General features: G+C 41.8%; 1 protein-coding gene across 1 annotated transcript in view; it reads left to right on the top strand.

Annotated features, from left to right (window-relative positions):
* Positions 1 to 19,849, top strand: part of CPO (carboxypeptidase O) — a 476,286-nt gene that overhangs the window by 307,356 nt on the left and 149,081 nt on the right. The window contains exon 5 of the mRNA XM_078683635.1: positions 17,172 to 17,276. Within this exon, the coding sequence (XP_078539761.1) occupies positions 17,172 to 17,276 (105 nt within the window). The remainder of the gene's footprint in view (positions 1 to 17,171; positions 17,277 to 19,849) is intronic.

Genomic DNA, 19,849 nt, shown 5'->3' with positions numbered 1-19,849 from the left:
TGACATGTCTCCGCAGGTTTTTTTTTGTGTGCTTCTTGCCATATGTCTGTTTTCGTTTTGACGCTGTTAGAAAAACATTGGGGGGCAGATTTACAAGCCCCTTGCGTCATTTTTACACCACCGTTGCGTCACTTTTGTGATGCAGCAGCGGTGTAAACGATGCGCCACTATGCGACATATTTACAACGTGACGCATCTAGTGAGATACGTCACGTTGTAAAGCCCTGCATTACTTCATACCTGCGTCAGGTATAATGTATGCAGGGTGGGCGTTCCGTCGCAAGTCAAAAGTGGCGCAGTGAATTCTACAAGATTTCACGGAGTCACTTTTACGTCCCCGCTGCGTCAAAACCTTACGCCAGCTAGCATAAGGAATGACTCAGCACAGCAAATATAGGGCGCCCCGAGCAGTGCTGGAGTTGCATTGTGCTTGCGACACAACTCCAGCACTGCGTCACCTTAACGGCATCAGAAGCATCACGCAACTGTCTATTCTTACACCATGGTGCGCTGCATTGTAAATGCGGCGCATGCATGGTGGTGCAAGGGGTTTCTGCCGTGACGCAAAATAACTGACGCATCCCTGCTGATATGCAGGGATGCGCCAGTTATTGTAAATCTGCCCCTCAGTCTACAGGAATCATTTGAGTTTAGCAGTGCATTAATCAACCATCTTTCGCACACTAGTGGGCAGTGATTTGCAGCCCCGAAAGTTTGAGACCTACACTGAGATTAAGATACTCCTTTCGTCTTCGCAGACGGCGTGTTGTTTAGTTTAGTTGAGTACTATTAGGGATTATTCCTTTTTAACTTTGCTTCGGGCGTACTTACATTGTGGTTGTGTTCTGGACATTTGGCGTATTTGGCGCCAAACATTTGATTCTCTCAGTATGGCATTATTGAAGGGTTTGTGAGTTTTCACATGGTTGCATCTAATTCACTCAGAATTCTTTTTTGCGAGGCTTAGCAATTACCTGTCTCAGAATGATGTATGCTCTTGTTGACCTCCTTTCCGACTTTATATAATTTCGATCAGTTTACCTTTGTGTTGCCTTTTATATAATGTCCATCTCCAAAGGCTTACATCAGCGTGTCATTTGTTCCTTTCAGAGTGATGATTTTGTTGTTGAGTCGGTGAGTCTTTTTTCGGCTTTAAATAAATGTATTTAGTCTGCCCTCTCTGTTCATATAATGTTTATGTTCACAGGCATTCTGCTGGCATCCCATTATTCATTACAGTGGGCATTTGGAACATTACCAAACATCTCTTTGAAGTGGCTTATGTCCACTATGATAAACAATGGATGTACCACAGATCTCTTGACCAGGGGTGAATGTTTGATTTGCTCTGCATTCCGTCCATCATCTTTGTGCCTTTTGCTCTCTCACTGTAAATTATTAGCCAATAGCTCACTTCTCCAGATCCACTCTAAATTGTTTCTTTTTTTCAGTTTAAAAGGAGTTTATTTCAAGAAAAGATCGCAACCGGAAAACACACAATATAATCATAATACAAAGTAAACAGCAATCAAATATAAAATAATACACTACAATATTAGTGAGGGGAAGAGAAAGGGAAGAAAGAAAGAAAAAGAAAAAGAAAGAAACGGGATGGGGCAGGAAAACAGAAACAGTTAATTATGCAAATTGCTTAAAATACATCTAAAGAGATAAATGTTGCTAATTAAAATTTCTTACTATAAACATTGAAAAAATACTTATATAGTACACACATATATTTCTATAGAAACAATATCAACATCATGGAGGTTTGGGGACTTCTTCAATAGCAGGGGTATGTAATGAACGAGACTGAGCAGATACATCAAGAAAATTAGTAATCGGTAGCCATAAGAGGTCACGCTTAATAGCAAGAGATAGAGGGGAGACATATGCTCTATGCAATCTGTGATTGTAGCAGACACCATACCACCAAGCTTGAAAAGAGACATTTGATGTATCTTTCCAAGATTTAGTGATGTGCTGAAAAGCCACCGCCAAGAGCAAGTCAATAATAGAAGTATTAAAGGTCATAGATGACCATAAATCAGATAAGCTACCTAGGAAAATGTGAGTGATTGAATAAGGAAATTGTGTAGAGAAAATAGACTTAATTTGCTGCCATACTTTAGACCAAAATAAATGAATAAGAGGACAAGTGAAAAGCATATGTTTGAGATCTGCGTATGTATTGGAGCAGGACCAACATGTGGAGGGGATAGATGAATCAATAGTGTGTAATCTGGCAGGAGTGATCAAAAGCCTATTATAAACAAAAAATAAAGTCTGAGTAGTATTAGCTGCTCTAGAAGATCTTCTTATTTTATTCCATATGTCATGCCATAACGAACTAGAAAAAGTATCTTCTAAGTCAGATTCCCAATCTTGTTCTGTCTTGGACTTATCTCTAACTAGAGGAAAATCATGTAATTTTTTATAAACTTGTGAAGCCGAAGGCGAAGACAAAAGAAAAGGAAGAGTAAGAGAAGAGGCTACAGGGGGAGAAGAAGGAGTAAGAAAGGAGTTATATGACGTTTGGAGAGCCACGCGTAGCAGATTATATTTACTAAGAAAGGATTGAGGGAGAGAAAAACGAGATTGGAGAGACGAGAAAGGAAGGCAAAGGCCATCCTGAAAGAATTGATAAACCCAAATAAGACCAAGAGAATGCCAATCCTTCCAGAAAAATGTTATTTTATTAATTTTAACGAAAGGATTGTACCATATGGGAGATTGCAAAAATTGAGCTCGATCGTCAAGACCATTAAGGAAAAAAGGCAGAAAGAGTTTTCTAGCAGTTTTAAGAATAGGAAGAGACATCCTAGATGGAACGTAAGAGAGAGAGAAATAAATTCTTTGAAAGTAAAAGGATGGAAGAAGGAGGATTCAATTGCAACCCATGTCGGAAGTGAGGAGATATCTGACTCCGAATCTCATAAAAAAGAAGTTGAGTGGGAAAGGAAAAATGAAGAATGATAAGACACGAAATCCGGAAAGTTAACTCTACCTAGAAACTTGGGACGTTTAAGTTTGGCAAAAGACATCATAGCTTTCTTGTGTTGCCATAGAAATTTTGAAAGGACAGAATAAATGTTCTTAAAACAGGACCTAGGAAGATTAATGGGAAGGTTAGAAAGAAAAAATAAAATTACCGGAACTAACATAATTTTAATAGAGTCTAATCTACCCCACCAGGATAAAAATAGGGGGTGCCATCTAGTCGTGGAGTCTATTATAGTGCCGATATGGTTCTTAATATTTAAAGCCACCGTATCTTTAATATAAGGAGTAAACTCAAGACCCAGATATTTGATTTTATTAGGACTCCAATGAAAAGATTAAATTAAAAAATCAGCATGGAAACAATATTTATTGAGAGGGAGAATTTCACACTTATCAACATTAAGTTTATAACCAGAGACTGTTGCATAGTAAGAGACTTCGGATAAAAAAGCCGGAATAGACGTTTGAGGATGAGAAATAAACAAAAGAATACCATCTGCATAAGCAGAGAGTTTTAGCTGCTTATCCCCATATGGAAAACCAGAGATATCTTTATTTAATCTAACTTTTGACAAAAACGGTTCTAAAGCAAGGATAAAAAGTAAAGGAGAAAGAGCACATCCCTGACGAACACCACGAAAAAGAGGAAAAGAAGAAGAAACAAGACCGTTAGCAAAAATAAAAGACCTAGGAAAGGAATATAATAGAGAAATATAAGATATGAATCTAGAGCCAAAACCAAACCAAGAGAGAGTAGAAAGCATAAAAGACCAGTTAACTCTATCGAAAGCTTTCTCTGCATCTAATGCAATTGCAGCTAAGGAATGATTGACGGTGGGAGATTTACTGAGCACATTAAAGAAAAGGCGAGTATTATCCGAGAGAAGACGTCCCTTGATGAAGCCACATTGTTCTCTACCTATCAGGTGTGGGAGAATTTTATCCAAACGAAGAGCTAAAATCTTAGCAAATATTTTGTAATCTAAATTAATTAATGAAATAGGTCTATAATTTTTACAGAGAGTATGATCCTTGTTGTCCTTAGGAAGGAGACAAATCAGAGCTTCTTGGAAAGTACCTTCGGATTTCTGAGATGATATAAAAAAGCTAAATAATTGGTGAAGTTTGGGAACAAGAAAAGAAGAAAAATGGGAATAGAATTCTATAGAAAATCCATCTGGACCCGGCGCTTTACCTTTTTTAAGCACATGAATGGCATCTAAAATATCTTTGGGAAGAATATCTTTATCTAAAGAAGAAAAATCAACATCAGCCGATTGTGGACGAGGAATAGAGGATAAGTACTGATCAATATCGGAGGGTACGGGAGGAGATTCTGGAGTATAAAGATTTTGGTAAAAAGTAGTGAATTCATTTAAAATATCTTCATCTTTATGGAGTATATTATTAGAAGAGGAAACAATCTAATCAATTTTTGTTTGTTCTTTTTTGACTTTAAGATAATTGGCAAGAATGTTCCCAGCCTTGTTTTGTGCAGAGTAGAATTTAGCGCTAGACTTAAGTAAAAACAAATTGGCCAAATTGGTAGTTAATTTATTAAAAGAAAGTTTAGCATTAATGAGTTGAGTAACGACCGACTGAGGGTTGGTTGAATGATAAGAAAGCTCCAATTGTTTAATCTGAGAAGTTAAAGAAGATAAAGACTGGTGTGCAAGGCGACGTTTCTTGGCAACATAAGAAATAATAAAGTCCCTAGAAGCAGCATTAAAAGTGTCCCAAATTAATTGAGGAGAAGATTGTGGCGTTTCATTTTCTGTAAAAAAGCATGGTGCAAAGTCAAGGAAAGCAGAAGTAAAAGATGTGTCCAAAAGGAGGGCATTATTAAATCGCCATCTTCGTGTTCCTTAACTGGAGGGAGTAAATCAAGACCTATTGAAACAGGGGCATGGTCGGAAATTAGTATAGACCCAATGTCTGAATGAGTGATATGTTGTGATAGAGCCTTGGAAATAAAGAGATAATCAATTCGTGATTGAGAGTAGTGGGCGGGTGAGAAATATGTATATTCTTGTAATGTTGGATTGGAAAGTCTCCAGGAATCAACAAGAGACCTCTGAGAAATAGTGGATGTAAATTGGGTATGAACCTGAGAAGGAGAAAAACGAGAATTGGATTTCCTATCTAGAAATGGATCTATAATCATGTTACAATCTCCTCCAAGTATAAAGTAGTCATCAGTATAATTCATAGAGGATTGAAGGATGGAAGGCCAAAACAATTTATCAGGAACAGTAGGGGCATATAAGTTGAAAATGGTTAAAGGAATTTTATTAACCAATAACGAAACCACCACCCATCTACCTTCCGTATCATTATCTTGGGAAAGAAGTTGAATGCTTAAACGTTTATGACATAAAATTGCAACCCCATTATGCTTCCCCGAGCCCGGAGAGGTATAAACATGACCTACCCAGTTACGACGTAACTTAGCTATTTCAACATCTTTAACATGAATTTCTTGCAATAAAGCTATATCAGCCTTCAAATGTGCTAAATGTGAAAGAACACGTTGTCTCTTAATCGGGGACCCCAAACCGTTGACATTCCACGAAATTACATTAATAGACATTTAAGCTTATCAGCAATATCGAATAACACAATACTTAGCAACATTAACATGAGTAACCAGCAAAATATACAACTAAACCACAAGGTAGCAATGTTAGCAGAAGATAAAGAAGTATAGATCGGAAATGTGGAGGAAAATAAAGGAAGAAAAGTAGCGTAGAAAAAAAAGATGATTGAAACATAAGAGAAAGGAAAAGATTGAATAAGATAAAAGAAAAAGAGGGAAGATAGAGAAAAAAGAAAGCGAAAGAAAGGGAAGACTACAGAACAAAAATAGGAGAAGTACATTATATTAAAAACATACCATAGGGAAACAGAAAAATAGGGATGGTGAAACCACATGAGGGAGATGGAACGAAAGACGGGAAAACACCACAACGAGACGGCAGAGAGGGAAACAACCCCAGGAAGCATCGCAGAAGATAGAAAACAATTTGGGACCATACACGAAACCACATAGAAGGGGAGAGAAAAGGGGAGAAAAAACTTTAATAACAGAGGAAAACTTACAACAAAGCCTACAAAAGGACACAAGCAAAGCCAGAACCTCTGTATAGGTGAGGAATTACATCACAAAATAAGTATCAGCAAAATGAAAGACAAAAATCACCAATAAAGAGAGACACTACAGGAGACAAAAGAGAGCAAAGGACAAAAAATCATGCTAAGGAGGCTTCAGACTTCATGGTTGAGGAATGTCCATTGAATCCACTCTGCAGCTATTCAGGAACCGTTGGAGAAGAGCAGGATCTTCGTAAGTGGTGGTTTAATTGTTATATGTCACTTTGAAAAGGCAGGGATGGAATAACCCATATCTCGCATTCAAACTGCGTAACGCCGGCCTCATATCCAGGAATTTCGTAGCTTTAGCATAGTCCTGAGCAAAAAATAGTGTAGAGCGATTCCAAATGACCTTCCCCCGTTGTTTAGCAGCTTGCAACACACGAAGTAGCTCAGTATATTCAAGAAAGTACAAAATAACTCCCCTAGGCTTGTGGGAGGATGCTGAAGACGATGGACTTGGACCAAGACGATGCGCTCGCTGAATATTCAAAACTGGAGAGTCAGGAAGACCAAGAAGCGTTGGCAAAAAAGTTTGAAAAAAGGAAATCGGTGACGGACCCTTCAAACCCTCCACTAAGCCATAAATGCGTAAATTATTACGCCTATTACGGTTTTCTAACTGTTCAACCTGCTGTTTAAGATGTGCGATCTCTTTAGACATGGGTGGAATCTGATCCGCAAGACCTTGAATAAGATCAACACGGTTCTCCAACACTCCAACCTTCTGTTCAGTGACGGACCAGTTGGACTCTAGATTAAGCAGACGAAGATTAGTTTCCTCCATGTGAGGTGTAAAGGCACGTAATTCTTCAAGAATGAGGTCTGAGGAATTCAAGGTGGATGATGCAGGAGGTGGGGATGGAGGATTTACCTTCATTCGCTTGCCTTGTACAGAGGATGAATTTGGCACAGTAAGGGGCGCTTAAGGGCATTACTTAGTATTCAGGCGTGACACCGAAGAAGCAGACCCCTTAGAGTTAATAGAGTCCATGACGGAATCCTCTTGAGAGTCTTGCAAGGCATTAAAAGGATTAAAGTCCTCCAAACTTGCTTCCTTTGGTTGAAAAGACCCATTGCGATTAGTACGTGCTTTAGCCATCATAGAAGTGAGAGGAAAACCACTGCCTATTCGATAAAGGCTTGTACACCGTAGAGAACCAACTGGCGTAAATAAACAAAAATTCTGCAATTTCTGCTTTAAAAAACACCCATGTATGCCAACAAGCAAAAACGTCAAACGCAGGGCAAAGAGAGGAAAAAAACAGACTTATGGCCGAAAATTAGAAGGTTTGTCGAGGTATTGTGAGGTAAATGCATCTGAGAAAGTGTGCAGGCGGGAAAACGCGGACGCGCCGAAAAACAAAATGGCGGCCGCGACGCTGCTGTGGAGAGCGGCAACAATAAACATCAAAATGAAGGACAACTTCTTACAAAGCGCAGCTGTCGTGGCAGCAAGGCAGGCAGCATCCTTTCCGACGCCGGAAAATACTAAAATCCGTGTCCGAAAGTGAAAATGAAGTCCTGGAAGCAGCTCAAACTCCTATATCCCGACGGAGCTCCCGTGAATCGCGGCCATCTCCAGAGGCTCCTAAGCCACGCCCCCCCACTCCTATTGTTTCTTAACACGCCAAGTGCACTTGGCATAACAAGGGCTTGCTTCCTTTTGTGCTGATTGTCTCTTTCATCAGTAATCTGTTTTATGGTTCAGCTACTTTCTCCTTACCAGTGTATAAGAGCTTTGTTAGCCAACAGCTCACTTCTGCAGGGCCACTCTTATTGTTTCTTAATTCGCTGAGTGCACTTGGCACAACATGGGCTTGCTTCCTTTTGTGCTGATTGTCTCTTTCATCAGTAATCTGTGCTATGGTTGGGCTACTTGCTTCTTACCAGTGTATAAGAGCTTTATTTAGCTTAATTTGTTTCTATCTCCACATGGCCCTCCTACTAGCACTAGGATGGCCACTAGTGTTCGCTCCCTTTCGTCCTCTGCGATCCAGCCTGATATAGGGTTTTTCACTATTTTTCTTTTTTACTCTTTGAGGCACTGAAGGTATTAGGGCACATGGCGCAACTTGGATATTTGCATGTCTCTCTTTGTTGTCACTATGCCTGCCTTTGATTCTTGTCTTTTCTTTTTATGGCGTGATCCGTTGAAGCCGCTGATTAATTAGGGGCTACACAGTGCTGTGATGCAAGTCTTTGCGTTGCTCTGCATCGGGCCCTGTGCAGTTGCCGATCAGGAGCTGAGGTGTACTGAAATCAAGGTTCTGTGTTGGATTCGGTGAAGCCACCAATGAGGAGCCACGCAGTGCTGTGATGCATGACTCTGCGTCAATCTGCTGGGGAACTGGTGAAGCCATCAGGTCAGCCGGGAGAGTACACTCTAACTCCAAGCAAGGATCCAGGACCTCAAGGACAGCCCTAGGGGTTAGGAGTCACTCACACTGAGGCAGCAGGATGAACAGCAAGTCTGTGCTATTGTGCTTGGCTTAAACTATGCTCCAAAATGTTACCACACAGGAGAATATAGCAAACAAACACTCTCAGACACTTTAAACATGCCTATTTCAAATTGAAATACTCTGCTAAAACAGTTTTCATTGATTTACGGTTGAAAAGGAACGATTATGAGTAAAATAAAATGCCGAAAAAATGTCGCAAAATTACCATTATTGTGACGACACATTTCCATTTTTGTGCTGCAAAATTTGCTCATCTATGCCGCAATATCCTGGGGGGTCTGATTAGCCCAGAATGTAAACTGTAGACAGGTGGCACTTCAATAGATAATTTTGTGCCCTCTAGTTCTCATTCTGGGCCCTCAAATCATACAGGGGAGAGGGAAAACATTGTTTTGAGTAGGGCAATTCATTTTCCCAGAAGATTAAAACCAATGCAAAGAAGGGTTTATACCTGTGGTGCGTTCCTGAACTACCTATCTCCTACAATAAAAAAGACTTCTTAATTTTAAAAAAAGTACTCTCACCCACACAAGATGGGTGGCATGCCTCATCATTACAGCTAATGTGCCGGACTGGCTCAACCCCACTTTTAGTGGGAGCACTTCGTTGGTAGTCATATGGACTTTCAGGGGTCTGAATGCAGTTGGAAAATGAAAATAGCCTTCAGGTGTCCCGAAGAGGCTTTGCTAGCAGGGCACCTTTGGCTGGTTTAAAAGCAGAGTGGGATACGAAGGGAAGCTTTTATTGCCACCAGATTTCCGGGTCAACATGTTTCAGCCTGTCAGTTTTAGCCCAAGAAGTAAACAACGGTTTGAATATTTGTATTACCTAGCTCTACAGAATTTGGGAGTTTCCCCCATCTCCAGGCGTTATTTCAAACTGGGAACCTATAGTAATGTGTATGATTGGAGTGAGCGAATGACACACATCCATAATACCAATGTAAACACAACTAGAAAGAGTGAAGTTTACAGTGTTTAAGAGGATCTGAACTATCCAAACGAACGCCAGATACATTCTTGAGCCAAAACTGACTGGCTGAAACATGTTGACATAGGGAAGTTGTGCTAATAAAAGATTCCTTTCAGCCCAAACCCTAAATATTGCAGACAGAATTTTATAGGGATGAGTGACGGATCATTTCCTCCATGATGGAGGAATGTCAGCCCATCCATTGACTCTAATTAAGGCCCTCTGTATTTTCTCATTCTGTGCAACCCAAGGAGTCTATTCATGGAAGCCAGAACTCCCTTACTGTGATTGTCTAGCTGATTGTGACTTTCTTTTTATATTCCAGCATTTGTTTTTCCAGAAAATTGTAATTTCGTTCAGTCTCAATCATGTGCGGGAACATATCCTTGACAAGACTTAACTGCCAGCTGTGATCTTGAGAGTATCCCGATTGTAGGGGTACTACACATGTAGGGGTTTTCCAAGAGTTCAGGTGCCTGTCTACGATAACCTCGGTGCAGGGTGTTTGGGAAATCTGAATAGGAACTGAAGGCAAAACACTGGTTTAGGTTCACAAGTATTACGCTTGGACTGTAACGAAACATACAACCGTGTATTTTCCATATATACATATGCTAAGGTTTCTATCGCTGGGTGCCAAATTTCTCACGCGTCTGCCAAGGACTGATGCAAGTCTATATTCTTCTGGCTCTCCTTAGTGTGTATAGCTTTTCTATGGTTTTGGGTTGCACACAGATATGTGTGTCTGTGCCCCAGAAAGAAGCCAAATACTTATTAGACCAGCTTTTTGATGGGGAACAGACTTGTCTGCCTGTGCCACGCAAAGAACCAGTCTCTGTTTAGGCTTTTGGGTCATGAAAAAACCAAACATCATCTTGCTCCTTGCTGGGGCATAGAACCAGGTGTTTGAGTCCCAGAAAGAAGCTAGACACTGTTCTTAGAAGAACACAAAAAAATCCAAACAACAGCTCATTCCTTGCTCGTGCACAGGCATTTTAGACGGTGCCCCAGAAAGGAGACACCTACTTATTTGGTTGTCTTTAGGATCAGATCAAATCCAAATAATATTTGTATCATAGCTGGTTTACAGACCTTTGTGCCGGTGCCCCTTCAAGAAGCCCGATAGTGTTGGTGGTTTTTCTTGGGACAGGAAAAAATCTAAACAGCCTGTGACTTCTGGTTGGCTCTAAATAGCAGCCAAACACTCTTGGGATTTTTTCCATAGATTTCTAAAAATATCCCAACAGTGTCTGGGTCCTTCCGGGAGCACATAACTGTGAGCCTTTGCTTAAATTGGGTGAGACTGAAGGTACGAGACAGATGCCTAGCTATGGTCCAACTCCAGATCCTCCTGGAACCCTGAGTCAAAACAAACCACACTCAGAACTGCACTGGGTTTGTTTTGCAGATGGGCTGATAGTGATGACTCTGCTGAGTGCTAAGATATTGTAAAAAGATCTTACACTAATAATTTTACTAAAAACTCTGTTAGAGATGGTATCTTCATTATCGTTAGCTTGTTTTGCTGTATCTTTTCGTTGGCCATAGCACTTTGAGCACTTTACCACTGCTAATCATAGCTTAAGTGCATGTACTTCTTCCCTAAATATTTGTATAATTGGTGTATGCCTGATTGACATATTTAACTAACTTATAAGCCCCTTGTAAATTGTTATCCATTTACCCAGAGCCTGTAAGGTAAAGACTACTAGTGGGCTGCAGCATTGATTGTCCACCCATAGAAGTAGCCTTTCAAACCTGTCTCAGGCCTGCCACTGCTGTGCCTGTGTGTGCAGTCCGACTGCCACTAGGACTTGGCCTTTAAAACTACGTACGAAGCAATAAACCCCTCTTTTATTACATATGTCACCCCTAAGGTAGGCCTTATGTAGCCTGAGGGCAGGGTGCTATGTAAGTAGAAGGTTGGACATATACTGCTATATTTTGCATGTCCTGGCAGTGACAAACAGCTAAATTTGTTTCTCACTACTGTGAGGCCTATCTCATAGGCTAGCATTCAGAATTCCCTTATACTGGTTTAAGTGGTAATTCTTGATCAGAAAGGAGTAGCTTTTTTTCATATTTTATATCTTTGGATTGGTAATGATAAATCCTCCTTATTGGTGAAGTTGAATTTGACCGTACTGATTGAGAAATGCCACTGTACGAAAATGGACATGTATCTGCACTTACTGCTCTAGGTGCCTGACAGCCTGTCTCCAATACATGTCTGGGTTGGGCTGGGTGATAGCTACATTTGTGCATTCCTCCAGACACAATCCAGGCACTTAACTGTTTTTGCATTAATCTGCATTCTTATGGGTCTTCCTGGGCAAGGAGGACTGGGAGGGGCGGGCACTTACACATCAATAGGTAATGTCCTGTCCACACACAACGGGCTGATTACTCCCCACCTGTATCCTGGCAGACAGGACTAGGTTGAAAGGGATCTTTGTGCACCTCAGTGGGCTTCTTCAAAGTAACATCTTACATCAGAGCCAATTATGGGTACAAGTACAAGTACTGGAGCTCTGACCCCTTCAAATCAGATATTTCTTTGGAACTGTAATCAGACGTTGCTGGCTCAACATCTGCACATTGCCAGAAGGACTGCGGTACTGCCAGGATGGATAGCTACTCTGCTAACTGCTGCGTTGGCCTGCTGCTGTTAAGCTGCAGGAGGGACTGACACGTTGCTACCTGCTTTGTTGAGCTGGCCTGCTGCCTGCTACCTTTTCCCTGTTTTCAGTAAAGAGTGTTCTCCAAGGGCTTGCTGGCTTCCCACCTGTTCTTGAAGTCTCAGGGCCATTAAAGGCTTTGCTTTTTCCATGTAGCCATGGGACTCTGCCATTGTGAGTCTACCAACTAGCCTTTGACCCAAGTAGATCATCCCTGATCGCCCGCTGCGGCTGTGCATCTTAAGCACTTGGCCAGGAGATAGATTGGGCCTCTTTCTGCCTGTCCATGCTGTGCTTCAGCCGCTGATGCCACAGCACCGAGTGAAGCCACTGTGCCGATCCGGATTGCCTGGCAATGCTGTTGCCCACCTCATCTTCAACAGGGAGACCGGTGTAGTGCTGCATTTTGATTTACCCAGCGGGTCAGAAAGGAAGCGGCTGCAACAAGAGCCCTGATGCCTCACCTCTTTTCAAGCACCCGGAACAGGTGCTTGTTCTCTTTGGACCCCGGAGATCCCGGCACTCACACTGACTGAGACTGCCTCTGTAGATCGGTGTCGAGGGACCATTCAAGTGCTTATTGTGGTCATCACAACTGGGGAATGATTACCGACCCAGTGGTAGCTGTGTGTCATTTGGAGGTCCTTACACAAAAAATAATTGACAGGAGGGTCTTGGCATCAAAACATGTGAAGACCTCTGCTGATGCCTTTTAGTGCTCCTTTTTTGTACATTCACAGAATGATCTGTAAGATCATGACTGGATCATCTTTCAGAATGTATTTACATGTATTCTTTTACAATGATTTCATATGGACTCTGCAACAGGTAATGTCGCAGCTTCTTTAGGGGGCCACAGGACAGAAAGTTGCTACTAGGCAACAACTGTGATTTTTGGAGTAGCTTGGAACTTGTGTCCTATGATGTGCCCTATTATGTCTCTGCAAACTAGGCCCAATATGAGTCTTTTGCACTTGACTCTTTGGGTAGCGAGGACAAGACGTCGAAGGATTCTGAGGAAGGTTTTGTGGGGACTCATAACACAAATAAACAACATGCAAAATAAATCACTGTAAGGTCTCGTGTTCACCTTTAATACAAGAATTTTTTTTATATGACAGCAAACTGAAATACTACAAAATTAGACGAGGGAACACCTTCAGGGCATACAATCACACCTACAGGCTTTAGTCAAGCAGTACACCCTCTGCAGAGCCTTCTCTGATTCTAGAGTTTCCACTGTTATCTATGTCAAATTCTCAGAGTTATGGGTATAAGCATAGGTGTAAGTTCACAATTTGGCATTTTGAAGGTCAGTTATAATAGTTCATGAGCCCAAGAGTTCACATCGGCAAAAGATTAACTTCCCACACTCTCACAGTCTTTTGAGCTCAGGTTTAGTATTTCCTACTCAACAGAAATGCATTTATTGCGCCGATAGATGATGCACTTGTTAAGATCTCACCATCGATGTCTTTCCTGCCGTTGTGGGACCATGGACAGTAAACTCACTCCTCATTTGGTCCACTGAGGTGATCAGCATAGCAGGCTTGATCAGCTAGTGCTTGTCTTCAGCAGTTGCTGTCTTCCATGGGGGAGGTCTTACAACTTTAGTGGCAATGACTGCTCCTTGCATAATACATCACACATCAGGCAGTAGCAGAAATAGTACTTCAGGTGCACAGTGCTGTTCTGGATTTAGTTTCTTCACACAGATCACCACATGTAGTGCATTCTGGGTTAAACATATGACCACTGATGAATTAGGTTTCTGCGGGTAGTCAGATTCTTCTGGGTTCTCCACACACTGGGAGCACGGCTGGGCATCTTCTGGGTTGCCTCTCCTCCTGCAGGGACAGGTACTCTCTTTTCCTCTCTGAGAAGGCAGGCAGCCTTCTTATCTTCATCCCAGCCTACACCTGCAGGGTTTTTATCAGACCTTTCAGCCTTAGGGTGGTCTTCCACCCAACCTTTTGCCTTCCTCACCCATTGTTGTGCTGATTTAGTTTTTACCGGCCTTAGGACTTTATCAGTGCTAACCATTGCTTGAGTGCTTGTGTCCTCTCCTCTAATTATGTTAACATTCACTTATCCACAATTGGCATATTTTACTTATAAGTACCTAGTAAATTGGCACTACAAGTATCCAGGGCCTGTAAATTAAAAGCTACTCGTTGGGCTGCAGCACTATTTGTGCCCCCCACCTAAGTATTACTTTAAACATGTCTCAGGCCTGCTACTGCAGAGACTGTGTGTGCAGTTTAAACTGCCATTCGACCTGGCAACATAAACGTTTTGACAAAAAGGAGTGGTCAAGTGCACACCTATTTCATACAAAAATATCACTGTAAAAAGTTTTGTTCCAATGTTTTTTGTTTTGCGTGTAGCCTGGAAACGCGCTCTGCCCTGTCAGCACGCACTTATAACACATTGAACATTGGAGCGAAGTAGCACTTCTTTCCATTAGTACTGGAGATGGAGATACACTTTGTAGGTCCTGGAACTCGATTAGGGTGCCTCCCTTTTAAATGTCATGCTCTGCCTCGAGTCCTGACACAGCTTTTATCCAAGGTGATGCCTTGTATAAAAAGCATCACCTTGCATAAACAACTGGTACTGATGAATGCTGTCTCCTGGCAGGAGTAGCCAAATCACAGGCACAACGAAGCATATGCACCTAGCTATCAATTGCCTTCCCGGAGTAGCAACCATGGACAGACGATAAGTTAGGTAATGCCCAATGGCTTGTACCCCCTTTAAACAGAATCTGCTGACTCATCCTTTCTCCACCACTATCCACCAAATTCAGTGCACAGGAAAATCTAATAAGTAATCCTTTGCCCAAAGGTCCTTATAGAATTTCTAAGAGTATCTCTGTTTCCATATTCTTCCACTTCAGCATCTGGATCTCCCTCCAGCCTTAGGCATGCAGGCATGACACTTCCACTGTCTGGGGAAGCGGTATCCACCCTCCATCTTGTGCCATGCAATACAAGGGGCAAAATGGATTCCCAAGCAATCCCTCTCTCATAATATATGGAATTTAACTGCCATACATGTGCCACCCATCCACCATTCAACATGCACAGGGAAGTTTAGGGTGTTATATATAAGCAGAACTTTACATGGGTGGTGGTGGTGGTAGACTGCAGTCCTCTTTAACACAGATAAAAGGTTTGCTCGTGACTATTGATTGACAAGTCAGTACTCTGCCACCTATGATTAATGGACTTGTCAAAGAAAGGAAATGCTTGGTACATCTGTCCAGGCCACAGAACTGCTTCTGAACCTTGTTATTGTCACGGGCAGCATGAGGTCATAGTGCACACACTACCTCAACCTGTTAGTTGAACCTGTAATAAGTCATGATGTTTGTTTCACATGCAGCCACTCGATTCACCAGTACATGCCCATATACCATGCAGTGGACATTACAAGCCAACAGGTGATATTTTGAATTGTGAGACTAGGCTGTGGTGCTGGGACAATATGTGCCTTAGGGCATGTATGTGTGCCATATGCGCACACATGTGAATTTCAGGGGTGCATCAGGGTGTCCTTATGACACCCTTGCACCCTTGAAATTATTCTCAATTTGCGATTCTCAAATTGCGAATCGCAAATTGCTAATAGCTTCACATTCATTCCTATGGGCCTATTGGCCCATAGAAATGAATGGGAAATTATTCCTTAATTGCGATTCGCAATTTGCAAATCGCAATTAAGGAATTTTAGAAGATCACAAAAAAAATTCGATTTTCTACATACATACCAATTTGCAAATCTCAAATAGCGATTTCTAAAAAATCGCTATTTGAGATTCGCAAATCTCGATGTTGATACATCTGCCCTAAGTGTCTTGATTTGTCTTGATCCTATTCAAAATGTATATTTCCATCACACTTCAGAAATACGAAAAAAGTGTTTCATTTGTGCTTTCTTAACTGCTGATATATTTTGTGAAATATTTGTACAGTCCATTTACAGGTATTTTCATTTAGTTGTGTTACAAAAAATTAACATCCTACAGCCTTACCAAATCATACTCCCTGTACTCCAGCATGATTGACACATAGTTCACTTTACAAATGCCTTTCACTTTATTGTCAGAGAATGAATACTAAACACAACTCTCCATGTTAAACAATAAGCAACATTCAGTTACAAGAAATGCCTGATATTTGACCTTTATCTTTGAACATGCAGTAAACATGACAAGATAAAGACAAAATGTAAAGACATTTTTATTAAGCATTCACCTTCTCAACTTCAGCACGGTTAATTCAGGGGATGCTGCGGCGCTCCTTCACCTCAACTTCCAACGCCTATGAGGCTAGTTTGAAAACCCAAATCCAATATCTGAGACACAGCAGTTGAGCAACATATCTGTGGAAAGTGTTTATGCAAGGATGTCAATAATACAGCGATTCCAGGCCCGTGACACCCACAAAATGGATTAGGGTAATGGCATGCTCGTCAGCAGTACACTGTATGTATATGTGCAGCAAAAAGATGTACACACCAGGTGTGGGTAATATCAGACATAGATATGGTGGAGCATGCAAAGCTGTCATAACACTAAAAAAACATTGCAGACAAATGTAGTAAAGAAAGACCCTTACTGGTCCATCACTGTCCAGGATACGCATGTCCCACAAACTGAGGCACATGAACAGAAAATATGGAGGGCGAAGTGGAGGTGGGGCGCAGGAGATCAACCTTTACTCACCCATCACTCACTCCTTGCTGCACATGACAGGTCTCTTATATAAGGCAATCACTAACACCAATTTAAAGTAATGACTGGTTAATAGAGCTGTTTAGAATTCATTTTTGGTGCTTCTTTGGGGATGGCATTCAAATATAAGTGAGATGACAGCAACGTTCTATGTTTTCTCGTTAGATCAGCAAACCATCACACTCGGCCAAGAAAATCATTTGGATGGACTGTGGTATTCACGCCAGAGAATGGATCACCCCTGCGTTTTGCCAGTGGTTTGTAAAAGAGGTGAGTTTTCATGACCAGCTTGTATGCTCAGGCAGTAGATTACATTTGAGCAAAATTAAGGCGGCAAATGGTGCCAATAGTAATTGTCCAGGCATGTAAAGTGTCATGAATAACCACCAAGATGCAGGGGATGGTACTTTCTTTGGATGACTACTCTGCTTTAGACATTTAATAATGTATGCTGTCTCAAGACTAGTGCAAAGGGCAATCTGTCTGAAGGAGTCTGGAAACCTGTCTCACATCCCAGAGCTTGATAACAACTATGTGCCCGCCAATTGCAGGAGAGGATCAGCCAGTAGGAAATTACCGCTGGTGGAAGTTGACTAAAAATCTGTGACAAAAAAATCTTGTTTAAACCTGTGCTGAGCTGGTGCGTTATCTAAACAAAATGTAAATTTGAGGGTAGCTTAGTAGGGTTCTTATTTCGAGTCTGCCAGTGCTTCTCTTAGACAAACTTAGATCTTCTACTTTTTTCACAATCGGGGAATTTAGCTAGGGTGAACTTCTCAGCTGGCAGTCTGCCCACCAAGAGGCCACCAAGCCGCAGTGAGGGTCGACCCGCTCAATTGAGGATGAGGCAACATCACTTAATTTTCCAGTCCATGTCTGCCAGGCAATCAGTTGCAGCCATGCCAAAAAATCAATGCATGCTTGACCATTTTTAATTGTTTAGAGAAAACTAACCCCCACTTTGGAAGTTTGTTTTTTTCTTTAAAAAGAAGAAAAAATCCTACTGGTACAAAACTCCGGCCCGATTAGCTAAGTATTACTTCCAGAACGACAGACTTTGCTGGAGGGGTTGTGGGAGCACGGGTACTCTCCTCCATTTACTATGGAACTGGCCAAAGCTCACATGATATTGAGACAAAATCCTTGACGAAATTGATAAGGCTTTTGACACCACTATCCCGAGATTCCCAGCCTACACTATAGTAGGGCTCCCTAATGCCTTGACCTTCCCTTCGCGCTCTATTAAGGACAAGCAGATTGCCCTAGCTTTGAACGCTGCCCATCGAGTTATATTAGCGGGATGGTGAACTGACAGAGTACCGGATCATTTTCAATGGCTGCTCCAGCTTTGTTCCCACCTGGGCATGGAGCGACTTTTGAAGCTCATCCCTGAGAGCCAGATAGGAGTTTTGGGCGAACGTCCATAATGCAACTGTGTTTATCCCAGGGGATTGACACCTACTTTCACCAGGCTACATGTGCAGGCCTAATCCTTGGGCTAGCTCACCGAGAGAGAGGATGTCTTGGGGTGGGAGAGGGTATGGGTTTTATATGTTTGAAACAGGGTTTGTTCTTTCCCTTTATTTTGTTTTGATGTTTATATGCATACGTATAAGCTTCAAATGACATGCGGTGTTCCTTCAGACCATGGACATTCAAGCAGGGGTGGTGTTCAGTAAGTCGCTTTTGTCTCAGGACTATGACAATATGTTAATTTCTTATTTCAAGACGTGATACGCAGCCGGCCCAGGATGGGTTGTAGGCGACATGCTGTGTTATTCATCGCCTAGTACTTTGTCGAATCATGAGCATGCATTCCACCCCTTTCCCGTGAAATTGCCGGCCCAGTGGGTTCTAGGCACTGACTCATTGTTTTTTTTCTTCTGCTTGTCATGTGTCCTGCTAATAAAAATTCAATTGATTTAATTCTAAAAGAAAAAGAAAAATACGAGGAGGTGTACTAAACTTTGCACCTGCTCGCATTATTCAGTGCTCGTAAAGCAGCCATGGATGTTCCCTTCACAGCACAGAGATCCCTGCCAGGCAGACAGAGGTCTCTAAACAGGGCAGGTGGTCCTCCGCACATAATATAAAAAGTACATATCTGTCTGGGAGATATTCCTGATCAGTGCCTGGGTTTGTGCAAGAATACCACTGGGTAGGATGGGACTTGACTAATGGGGTGGAGTAGAGGGGCCTGCAAGAAATAGGGAAAAATCGGGCACAGGTATGGTTTGAATGTGTGTGAAAAAGGTTGTACGAGCTGGCCAGCTTAGCATCTGACAGAAAGAGCCCAGGGAAGTAGCTGAACCATATGCATTGTGATCTAAAACACAGTGCCCAGATAGACTCAAGACAATGTAGATAGATGTAGCATGGAAGACTGTAGAGGAGTATGGATTGTGGTTGTTAAGAGAATGAGTGAACTAGTATTGATGGGGCCGGGTTCCCTTGTGTCAATGTACCCTGGAACCCTAGGTCAATGGACTGTTGGTACCTGCTTTAGAAGTATAGAGGGGAGAAATAACTCATTAGATCAGACTCATCTCAGAATCATGACTCCAAAGAATTACAGACTCTAGGTTCTAAGTTAGTGGGTGTATTACAAAGCCAAAAACAACTGGACATACAGACACCTCATCAAAGCTGCATGCGAAATTCAGTCATTGGAGCATGAAAAGAATGACGAAATCCAAAATCAGAACTCAGGAAATAAGAGCCCCCACATCAAGATCAAGCTTCATCAGAGGTTTGTGGTTAAAAACCATTAGTCTGTCCCTACACTACAACTAATGTGACATCCCTACTAAGCATTCCTCAGGTAAGTTTAGGAAAAGGTGTCA

Source organism: Lissotriton helveticus, chromosome 3_1 (assembly GCF_964261635.1).
Source record: "Lissotriton helveticus chromosome 3_1, aLisHel1.1, whole genome shotgun sequence".
Classification (NCBI taxonomy): domain Eukaryota; kingdom Metazoa; phylum Chordata; class Amphibia; order Caudata; family Salamandridae; genus Lissotriton; species Lissotriton helveticus.
The sequence above is the reverse complement of the archived record's forward strand: the minus strand, read 5'-3'. Positions and strand labels throughout refer to the sequence as shown.